Genomic DNA, 12,104 nt, shown 5'->3' with positions numbered 1-12,104 from the left:
GCAATGATTTGCATCATGCCATAATCTCAATACTTTCACTCATTGTTAGATTTCAGAAATTTGTTCATATACCAATTCACATCTTGTTAAATACAGAAAAGATGGGTAAATTCAAACCTGCATCCAGATTTCAATGACTTCTCCCATTAGACTGAGCTTCTTTTCCCAGAAATTTACGTCATCGAGAAACGCACGAACATAACGGGAGTTTGTCATACTTTGCAGGTTTAACGCCATATCCTCCAGTAATAAAACTACTTGTTCAGTTGACTTAAGGACCCAACCTCTGTCTTGACCATCTTTGGAGTACTTAAAAATTTCAAATTGTTGTTCTCTCCATGTGTCTCCCATCTTCTTCATTTCCATCTCTATGTTTAATTCCTTTGTGGCAGCAGTTGTTATTTCACTGCATCAAACTTGTGTTTTGATGACCAAAATCTACATAAAATTCATCATACAAATAGCTTTGTGGTAAACATTCACCACATCATTACCTTATCACACTGGCAAACTTATGAAGTTCCATACGAAATAAATTTGCTAATGTAAATGTCTTGGGATCCATGTCAAAGCTCTTTTCTGTCTCTTTCATAAGCTTATCCCAATGTCGTGGACGAAGGGCTTCACTTTTCAAATCCTGCATTCCCATAAAACAATGAGTATAATATTTGAGATCCATGCACTGACAGTTTTCCATGACTAAGGTATTTATCGCCTCAAGGTTGATTGAGTGTAATTTACCACGAGGAACAGCCACCTTCCTGAGATTTATTATCTAAAATTCAGAGTTCCCAACCTCCAGTAATTAAACATCCATTTTATTGAAAACTTTTCTTTGCATATTAAATTACAACGTCAAGATGACCTGAATTAATGGTAGAGAATCCTGAAATGCTTTGATTTTTGCCTCTAAATTGATATATGTGGGATCAGATTTCAGGTTCCGCATCTTCCTAAGCCGCACAAGGAACTCATCTGTTGCTGACACAATTTTCTGTATGTCCAGTTCTGCCCACAGTGTCTTTGAAAACTTCTCTACTGAGGTCTTAAATTCTGCATAAATTACGTATATTTGTGCAGCATTCTTTAGAACATTCTCAACCTGCACATGGATTTCATCGCATAAGTATTGTGAAAATTAATTCTAATGAGATTTATTTATAGATGGGTAATGAAAATGAAGTTAGAGGTAAAATAAAGTTGTAAACAAAATGAGAATGTTAAACAGAGATTTAATCCTGGCCACAACAATGTCATATGATTCAGAGGAACACACTAAAGAACTTATGTGATCTTATTAAACTATCCTTGAGAAAAGGAAAAGTATACACCTCCACCAACATAGGAAATGGTGTCACAGGTAGATCAAAAAGTTTTAGGGCAAGAACTAGCTGCTCTCTCTTCAATTGAACTTTTTCCAGCTCTAACTGAAGCATTCCCAAAGTTCCAAGTAAGGCATACATAGACATTTAGACTATTTCACTAGAGGGATAAATATAAAAAACATAAAGATCTTCCATACCTGATATTCCTGTAGTAACTGTAATCCAACATCAAGGTCACTCGTTTTCCCAGGACCTTTTTGTACAGTACGATCCCGAAATGCAGAGATTTCCCTTGAGAAATCCATAACCTGCAAAGATGTTTGTTGAATAATCTATTTTCGTTTCATTAGGGAATCAAACCAAATCAAGGAATCAAATATTTTTTCCCAATAGAAATTGTCAATTCTCTCCATGATCAGCAAGATATGCAAACCTGGGTTTTGGTTATTTCTGTAAATTTCTTTTTTGTTTCATGTAAAGTAATGCTCAAAACTTTTGCCTCTTCCTCAAGACTTAGGCACCTAAGCTTGTACACAAGATCTAGTCATTGAGAGGCCAAATGAGTTGTATAAATAAATAAAAGTTAACAGCTCTCCTATGTTCATACACATATCTTAATGTGCACTAATTTTTAATAAGTTTAAATCCATTTTTATATAACAAAGTGTCATGTACAATAGCTGCATTGGATTAACAAGAGAATCTAACAAAAGAACTCTAGAATCAGTGGAAAAAGACTTCAGACTGGCAATTATCTACATCGAAATTTAACAGATCCACATAAGGTTTACTGAAGATTCTGTGTCAGGGGCTGAAGAAAAAGAGAGCACTATTCAATGAGCTAACCAAATAATCTAAAACGGATACATAATTTCTCATGCCAACTGCTAAGCATATGATACAAATGAATCATATCTAAATGTAGACTTATTGGAATAGTATAAATCCATTTTCACATAAAAAAAGTGTAATGTACAATAGCTGCATTGGATTGCAAAGGGCATCTATCAAAAGAATCGAATCCAAGCATTAGTGGAAAAGGACTTTAGACTGGCAATTATCTACAAACTCAAATTTTAACAGATACACATAAGTCCTACTAAAGATTCTGTGTCAGAGGCTGAAGAAGCAGAGAGCCCTATTCAACAAGCTAACCAAATATTCTAAAAACAGATTCATATTTTATCATGCCAACTGCTGAGCGTATGATACAAAAGAATCACTCACCTCTTCCGAATACCAAAAATTAAGGCCATATCTTCAGGCTTGTCCACAACTCCATACAAAGAACGTGTTCTGCTGCGTTCCTCTAAATCTAAATATCTGTATTAAATAAAAAATTAAATGAGCGTTTTCCAACAGAAATTAAACACAGACAATTTCCGGGAGTTGCAGAATACTTTTTCTACCTGAGAAGAAATGCAAATAATCTCATGCAGGTAACATGGCATTAACTTTTAAATGTTGTTAGGGTTAGCTTTATACATTCTGAATATGTGAACGCCATTAATTCTTACTCAAGTTCTACTTCCATCCGAGAACTTTGAATTTCTGCAACGACATTGAGTATGAGTTTCAGCTCATCCAACGTCTCTGGTTTCTACAATGAAAAAGAAAAACAGAATTATAAGTCCAATATCACAAGCTCTGTTGACATCAATAAAGACAGTACCCTCATTTTCAATGTCCTTAGTAGATTCAAGAATGCAACAAATAGATGATGCTTAATGTTCAGCTTTCATCTGCAAACTTTGCAAGTGCTAACTCCAGTTTCAAACTTCCCTTCCTCACTTTATGTTTCCTTTACAGAAAATTAGAGTGAAGCTGGGATGATCTAGCCTAAAGTGATTTCTAGACCTTAGTAGATTCACGAATGCAACGAATGGATGATGCTTAATGTTCAGATTTCATCTGCAAACTTTGCCAGTGCTAATTCCAGTTTCCAACTTCCCTTCTTCACTTTATGTTTCGTTTACAGAAAAATACAGTAAACCTGGGATGATCTGGCCTAAAATGATTTCTAGACCTTGAGTATCATCCATAATTCATTACCCTTATACAGGTCAGCGCATTCCTCCACTATTTCTACATTAAAAAAAAACAGCAATAGTTTTTATGCACATTGTCCATCAGCATTGCCACGGGGCCTAATATAATTGCTTTTGTAGAAGAAACAAGAAAGACACATTAACATCTCTAAAAAGACACATGGAACCTAACAAAGATTACACAATTATTTGTATTAAGTTGTGAATATGACCTAACGATTGGGGCCTATGCAACAATGAATAACCAGCACTAATCAGGTTTGGTGGCTGAATACTAGAACTGAAATTTCTGCCTACATTAGTGTCTTTAAGAGGCCAAACAAGAGATTACATCTTAAAATGTTGTCTCATCTTTGAGAAATACCTGTACATTTTACATTGCAGAAGACAGAGCAAAGAGATAACATACTCAATATTTCTCCATGAAGTGTATTATATAATATCAACAAAACACTAGTTTTTTACTATTGAAGTGGATGCCATGTGGTGCATGAATCATTATTCATGATGTATGTTTCATGATTACTACAACAACAATTACCTGGTGTAAGGTTTTCAGAAAAACATCAATTCGAGCATGAAGGCTTGTTGCTCGTGGTAGGTCATGTGTAGCCATAGTTTGTCCAATAGTTTGAACCCAAGACAAAGCTTCATTACGAATAGAATTAATTAACTGATGAGAAATCACAGTTAAAAATTCGACACGTTTTTCACAAGGAGAGTCTGTCACATCAGCTGCAACCTACCAAGGAAATACAGTATTAAATAATTCATACATAAACGGCAATTCAAAATTTTAGTATGTTTCAATGTGGTTTATCATACTCTTTAATCATTCCCCTCAGTTAGAATAACAGTTTAAACATAAATATTTGTTGACTCTCTCTCTCTTCCACTCAAGGAACCAATTAACTAAAAAAGGCACCCGAGGACAATTAGATAAGCCCATATTCTCTACAAAGGAAAGTGTGCACAAATACTTACAATCTGTAGCTCCCATCACACTAAACATTTCAAAAGCATATAATAGAATTTGTTAGTCACTCTCTTCCCCACTTAAAGGCTTTTATTTTTAGGCAATTCTAAGAAAGTTTATGTCCACATTTCCAAACTGATAGAGGATTTATTCCATGCAAACAGGAAAATTAATCACGTTTTCATGGTTTCAGGAACATATACTGGCATCTATCGATCTATCGTGTCAACAAAGAGTCACGAGGACTTGCGTTCTCCTCCCAAATCAAGATTCGGATTTAGAAAGTCCACTAGAAATACAATTTATATGCTAGAGGAGTTAAGATTCATTACCCCTGTGATGAAACGCATAAAAACAACATGAGATACTTTCTTCATAGAAGGTGTCAAGGCAGCCAATCCATATTTGAAGTAATACCATCATTTCTAAAAAAAGGATATTTTCTTGCATGGACATACAAAGAGAACAAAAAAACATGCAAATTTCATCTCAGTTTACCTTTGCATATTTAGCAAGCTTCTCTTCAAACTTTGCACAAGTTGGATTCTGCATGATGAACTTCGAAAGCACTGCATTTTTGTCTTGCCTCCACAAATGCTGGTATTTCCGCCACATGTCCAGATGTCTGGAGAACAGCACACAAATATAAATGATTCATAACAACAATGGAAATCCCACAAATTTAAAAGAAAATGATGCATTCTATTTGCTGCATATTATCTCCTGTATCAACGAAGACTAGACTATCAACTAAACTTACATAGCTTTACATGGAATTTCCTTTATAAACTATTATAAACTGTTACGGCTTTGGGAGCTCCCTAAACTAAGGTATTCAAGGTTGGTACTTATATTATCAAAACAAACAACTTGCTGAACATGGAGACGTTCATTGTTGGTATGCTGAAATGTAACAATGGTTTGAGTCACATGGCATAAGCGCAAATGCACTACCCCAGTTCGAATATAGCTTCCATTGTCCCCATGTAAACATGACCAAAATACAAAAAAATAGAGTGACCGAATTAATATCATTGACTTGGGAAACAAGATGACACGGCTCAGCCCCAAAACATTACTTGGTAGGAAGATGGCCCACTATAAGATGCACATTTTACACACGTCAGAGGCTGGATTCATCATTGGGCCATCTTATATGGACGTACATCTATCCTAGGCATTGTGCAGTGCAATAGGGCAGTTGCGAACTTCAACACATTATAGTTAGAGATTGAGGTAGGCAGCTATGCACGAATATCTCTAGTAGAAAGAATTTGCCAATTGTGTCATCAGGGAGTGGAATCTGAAGAACGCTATGTTTGTCATTGTGGTGTTATCTATGAAATAAGACGGAGATAGCATTGCCTCTTTAAGCAAGAATTTGGCCCACTACACAAGGTAATGGCAGCTGAGGACCAACAAAGTTGGGACTTTTACTGCTAGAACACAAGAGACAAGGAAAAGTTGTTGGACAACTGTAAACAATCTAACTCACGTAGAGTTTGGGTATGTGGAAGCATAGTGCATGTGTCAGATGGGTGTGTGAACAGAAGAAGAAATCAGAGAAAATAACCAAAAACAATAAAATACATAGTAGGGGGATGACAGCTTATGCACTGAAGAAAGAAAGAAAGAAAGAAAGATATATTGACGTCTTCTAAGAGGTCAAAATGGCCTATAAGAGCAAACAAGAGATTACATCTTAAGTGTTGTCTCGTCTTTGAGAACAAATAATAAAAAAAAAGTAAATAATACTCCGTAAATATAAAAGTATATAAGATAAAAAGAGACGAGTGAATCTGGTTTTCGGCACATGTGAGATTCTCAAGTTAGATATATTGTAGCTTTTGTCTTCGAAAGATCTCTAGCATAGGTCGATCCAGAATGGAAATGTTTCTGAAGCGAGGGAAGCACTTGCGATGGCGGGAGATAATGGCTTTTAACTGTCGATAACAAGGGTGTCAAGGTCGTGGTCCATGGGGCCGGGGCCTATGTGCACAACAAATTGCTATTGCCCGATCAATTGTAACGTTATGTCCTGGTCGGGAGCCCATTTGTGTATCCCGTGATTGACTTGTGGCATTAGTAGGAGTGATGGGGCTAAAGAAGGTTGTGATTGTTCTTTGTGGATGAGCTTATCTGGCTGTATTCTTCAACAACTTTTCCCGATGTCTCTTGAGCTCTAGCAAGAAAAGTCTTAGGTATCGTTGGTCTTCAATATACCTTGCGTAGTGGGCCAAAGCCTTGTTTAAAGAGGCAATCGTATCTCCCTCTGATTTCATAAAAGAGAAAACTATATTAATCAACTAAAGCTCATCAACTGAACACAATGGGCCAAGGGGTTTTTACATACCAGTCATCAAGGGACTGCTACATTAAATGTGGTTGGTGGAGTCTACTCATAGATATCCACTCGACTACATTCTGTCATAAGAATATCTAATATTCTTTGACCACATTTACACTTGACAACTAACTAGATATCACAATCTAGTTCTTCGTGTAACTAGATAGTTCACACGGATTACAATAATGTGTGCTTACTCACTTCTTCACACATTATGATTTTCTTCATAAGCACATGTTCACACGAGTGGAGCTTGATTCTCAACAACAATGTACACCCACATGAGCTTATCAACAAAGAACAATCACAACTTTCTTTATTCCCATTAATCCAACTCATGCTACAAGTCAATCAAGGGCTACACAAATGGGCTCCCGACCACAACATAACAAAGCGGTTACAATAGATTGGGCAATAGCGTGCACGTAGGCCCCAGCCTCATGGACCATGATCTCCTGCCATCGCAGATGTTTCCCTCGCTTCAGAGACCCCTCCATTCTGGATCAACATATACTAGAGATCTTTCAAAGACAAAAATTTCAATTATCTAACTTGATAATACTTATTTTGGTTTGTTGTTCTCATAGATGAGACAACAGTTACAATGTAATCTCTTGTTTAGTCTTATGGGCAATTTTGGGAGGTTAATATATCTTTCTTTCTTTCTGACCCAAATCAAGACATTCTGATTTCCAATCATGAATTTATTATTTCAAAAATATAAACCATAAGCAAAAGATAGAACTTACTTGTGTACAGATGCAACCGCATTGGTAATGCAATTTCCCAATATTATCATCTTCTTTGTAATCTGTAAATGACAATGTTTTTTTCTCACATATGGTATACCTGATTATCCCATACCTTTACGTTTCTTAAAGAAGATGTGGAATATTCAAACCGTTCCTTTTAAAAAATTAAATATACATTTATATATTTCTTTACTTTTTATATTGTTATATATACATGGCACTGATAACTTCAGATAAATTTGAGTTATCATTTATAATTCACTAATAATATATTCTACCTAAATTCTGGTAACATAAATATGACATATATACATGTCTATATTTTAAGAGTGTGTTTATATTTACACTCTATTATTTAAACTTTTCTAGTTGAAGAGAATGTGGACATGCCAATGAGCTGATACTTCATATACCATGAACTTCCCAAAAGCAGCCACCTTATACAGAAAATTACTCATTATCTCTGATTACAGTTTCCTACTCGGAAGTATGGCTGGTTTCTATGGCTATTTGGTTGCATAACTAGGGTCCTCTAGCCTTCAGCCAGTTGCTTTGAATGTTATGATTTTGGGCTTTGTGGTCATTATGTTGTATCACAACCAACTACTCTATGGCCAAACTATGTCTAATGCATTCATCATTTATATTCTTACTCTGGAAATTTTACATATTTGTAATAAGCTGTACGAACCACCATGTTCCAAATACGGCCTAAATTGTTACCATTCGGATATGACCCAAGAAAATAAGAATAGTGTGAATAAAGTGGAAAGTGGATTTCTAGACTCTATGGTTAGTTTTGCCAGTGGAGCAGCTCAATAGTTGAGCGTAGACAGTCTCTCATGTGGAAAACCAAAACTTAACTCATACACTAATTTTTTCATCGTGAATGTAAATGCCCCACTATCTCACTACATCATGACGATTCTACAATTTACATACACTACACAATATATAATAGACAATCTAGCTAGAGATCTAAAAATATAGATTTAAGATTTAAGTTTAAGATTTTCCTATTCTACAGAATATAATAAAGATATAACACGTTCATTTAAAGATTTAAATCTTCCAACAGTTGGTGTCATGTATACAAGATTCAAAATTTTAGCTCTCTCTACAATCTAAAGTTTTGCCAGCTATGATAGATGGGAGTTGATTTGTCGGACAGAATCAAAAGAAACTCCATAACTGACTTCATGCATGTAAGTAGCAAATCAGATGATTATATGGATACAATAAACCAAAAATTTCTGTGGGTTTACAGTAGATTGGCAGTTAAAACTTTTCTTGCTAGCTGAATAAATAATAATAAAAGAAAACCTGAGGATTTGCAGAAACTTCACTATAAAAATTGAAAACAAAGGGCTCTGATTCCTCTCCAATTCTCTGCACATCATCAAACCAGATCAGATATAGGAACTACCAAGAAAAATAAAGAAATAATATTATAATATTGCAAATTAGTTTTAGTCTACAATCCATAAAGAGTTCAACTTGCTATTTTGTATTCTTCGCAGGAATTAAATATCATGACAATACTACCTGTTCAGCCGTCTCCAAGCAAGTGCCATCCATCCATCTTACAAATGTTTTAGAAGACATAACTGTAGTTCGCACCTGTATTTAAAAAATTGATAAGAAAGCCAATTTTTCACCAATCCCAGACATTTATACTGATGACTAGCAATTTAGCTGCATATTCAAATTTACATTTTAAATATTCCACTGTTACATACTATAGCTCCTGATCACATTGTGTAACAGATGTCTGCAAGCTTCAGGAAAAGCGAGATTTCTAAAATATATTACAACCCCCTTCATTACGCATATAAATCTAATCCAAAAGAGGTAACAGCAAGAAACTGTACATAATGAATGCAAGACAATTTGATGTTGTCATTTGTGCAGCATATCATTGTTCAAAACTCAAGAAGAAAAATATCTATCTTCAAGACATATACTTTTCTGATGGAAGCACCTATGTTTTCAAACGCTGCAGAGATTTTTAAGTAATACCAATGGTAGGTGTATGTAGTCAGTCCATCAAATCTTGTTCAAGACAAAAGGGGAAACGCCTCCTAGTCTTACATATCACAAACTTGTCTCTGTCACCCAAACTTAAGTTATTTATTAAAATTATTTCTCTGGCTCATAAGGAAGAAGAAGAGATTGTATTTGGCTAAATTTGAAGATCATTTGTATTGCTTGTTTCTAGGAAAAGAAAGTAAAAGAGCATGGAAAATGTTTAATGAGAGGCAACCTACCACACAACTGACCTCACCTCAGGTGTGGCATGAATATGCAAAGGTTCTATATGATATCCCGGGGCAACCTCCTCTTCCCCATCCACATGAATCAACCTTTTTTACTCCACAAAATGTAAGAAATTCCATTGATCGGCTACAATTTGGAAAGGCCCAAGATCATGATGGATTGGTGGGTGAGCACTTTATCTATGCCCGTGACACCTTGCTCCCATTGCTAGTACACATCTTTAATAGAGCCATGTGTGAAGGCTCCCCTACTACATGGACTCAGCATACAATTGTGCCAATCCTCAAAGAGTGGAGACCCCATGATGCCAAGGAACTATAGGGCAATCATGATGGGCCATTACTTGGCTAAACTATATGGTTCAATTCTAGAATCAGAATTGAGTATATGGGCAGAGTGGAATGGCTGCCGTTCAGTTGGACAGGCAGGCTTTCGGAAGGGGTTCACAACTTTGGATCACATATTCACCCTCCGGGCCCTTATTGAGGAGGGCAGAGCCCATAATAAGAGGATTTATTGCTGTTTTGTGGATTTCCGAAAAGCCTTTGACAGTGCCACGTGCGTGGCTTATGCAGCGGCTAGAAGCCCTTGGTGTTCCTACAGATATGCAATGGGGAATCTATGCACTCTATGAATCCGTGTCAGGAAAAGTGTGGTCTTCCAAGGGTTTGTTAGAGGTACATGTGAGATACGTTTATATACGTTTATATTTACGGAGTATTATTTACTTCTTCTTTTTTATTTGTTGTTCTTAAAGACGAGACAACACTTAAGATGTAATCTCTTGTTTGGTCTTATAGGCCATTTTGGCCTCTTAAAAGACGTTAATATATCTTTCTTTCTTTCTGGTCTACATGAATGAGTAAATTCCATTAAAGAACTATAAAACAGCTCCAAGAATTATGAACTAAATTGTGGTGGTTTGATACACTTGTAACACTGACTCTTCTCTAAGGAGAAAAAACTTGGAGGGTGCAAAATAGGAATGATTTGAAAAGATCTTTTCTCAATGATTGCCCATGTGAATCACTCTACTGGAGTTGGGGAAAAGTAAGAAAATGTTTATCAATATCTTTTTCGCTGAAGATTGAAATTCAGCATTTTAACATACCAAACGATTTAACAGCCCAGCAACATCATGCAAAGGTGGCTGCACTAAAACATCTGGTTTGTTTAAATAGAAATTCAGCTTGAATCGTCTTTTTGTTGCCCCTAGTTTATCCTTATTGGGGCCCTGTCAAAAACAAGTGCAATCCAAATTTCAGTTCCATCAATTACATAATAAAAGACTTATCTAATTTCCCCATGTAGCCTATTGTCCAAAGAGAAACATGGAGAAGAACAAGACAACACTTGAGTCTGCCAATGCACCGATCATGGGAGTCTATCAGATTGAAAGATGCTAGCTTTTTCTTATATTTGGTCAATATCCATACTTGATTAGTAAGCATTTCTATTGTGAGGGAGTTTGTAAATTACTTAAAATGGTCAAGTAGGTCCCAACAAAAAGTTTCATTCTTAGCTGCCACCATTTAATCTAGAAAGAAACTCAAATGACTTTTTCGATGACTAAATTTTATGGATATGCACTAACATTCACAAGTTTATTACTTTTTCTTTTTTCGTAGACAACTAAAATAAAATGTGATTGAACTTTTGTTTTAACTGATACACAGAATAATTTTATTGGGAAATTGTAGTTGACAATTATAACTACCCCTTTCTAAAGGAATACCACTCTCATCAACATTTGTTTGGCCTCTCTGGTCATTTTGCCTTCTGAGGGCGTTAATACATGGTAACCATTATTGCTTTCTCCTTTCAAACAAGTAGGTTGCTATAAACCAATTCAGTTCATCAAGAAAGGGAACGGTGATAAATCCTAGAATCCCAAACAGTGATCAATAATCAAAGACAATTCCCCAGAATCAGTGTTTCAGTTCCTATATCTGCAATATCATTTAATAGAGTTTATTTGTACATTGATCATACTGTCCACTAGAAGTAGATGGAGACACGCACCTACGAAGTGCATTCACATAGTACCTATTACATCAGAAAAAGTGTAGAACCTTTTTGGATTGGAACATAGCCTGCAATGAGGAGAGTGCCTTCGAAACCATCTCCGTTAATGCAAAAAAAATCTTTTGTTCCCAATAGCGATAGTAATCACCCATTATGGGTGACTTTCCGGTATTTGTAGATGCAACAATTTCTTCGAGCTTCATTAAAAGAGGTGAAATGCTTTGATAACTGTAAATAACATTAAATAATTTTGACTTCAAAACAATTTCATGGAAAGAAACTTTATAAAAAGAGCAGCTTTAAATTCTCCATCAATGTGGTCTTTCTTATATGTTGTGAATTAAGATCTTCAAA

At 35.6% G+C, this 12,104-nt stretch overlaps 1 protein-coding gene across 1 annotated transcript in view; it reads right to left on the bottom strand.

The window, feature by feature from the left end:
• LOC147856077 (dynein-1-alpha heavy chain, flagellar inner arm I1 complex-like) overlaps window positions 1–12,104 on the bottom strand; it is a 52,963-nt gene that overhangs the window by 28,427 nt on the left and 12,432 nt on the right. The window contains exons 19-33 of the mRNA XM_087329097.1: window positions 11,798–11,978; window positions 10,837–10,959; window positions 8,994–9,068; window positions 8,772–8,837; window positions 7,446–7,507; window positions 4,848–4,974; window positions 3,915–4,115; window positions 2,843–2,925; window positions 2,553–2,648; window positions 1,759–1,846; window positions 1,523–1,633; window positions 1,332–1,427; window positions 866–1,102; window positions 495–637; window positions 118–406 (exon numbers count right to left, since the gene is read on the bottom strand). Of these exons, the coding sequence (XP_087185223.1) occupies window positions 118–406; window positions 495–637; window positions 866–1,102; window positions 1,332–1,427; window positions 1,523–1,633; window positions 1,759–1,846; window positions 2,553–2,648; window positions 2,843–2,925; window positions 3,915–4,115; window positions 4,848–4,974; window positions 7,446–7,507; window positions 8,772–8,837; window positions 8,994–9,068; window positions 10,837–10,959; window positions 11,798–11,978 (1,978 nt within the window). The remainder of the gene's footprint in view (window positions 1–117; window positions 407–494; window positions 638–865; window positions 1,103–1,331; window positions 1,428–1,522; window positions 1,634–1,758; window positions 1,847–2,552; window positions 2,649–2,842; window positions 2,926–3,914; window positions 4,116–4,847; window positions 4,975–7,445; window positions 7,508–8,771; window positions 8,838–8,993; window positions 9,069–10,836; window positions 10,960–11,797; window positions 11,979–12,104) is intronic.

This window comes from Azolla caroliniana, unplaced genomic scaffold (genome assembly GCF_043228905.1).
Source record: "Azolla caroliniana isolate FFs.n. ecotype wild unplaced genomic scaffold, voAzoCaro1.0.p SCAF_13, whole genome shotgun sequence".
Classification (NCBI taxonomy): Eukaryota; Viridiplantae; Streptophyta; class Polypodiopsida; order Salviniales; family Salviniaceae; genus Azolla; species Azolla caroliniana.
Note: the sequence above shows the minus strand (reverse complement) of the source record. Positions and strands in the feature narration are given on the sequence as shown.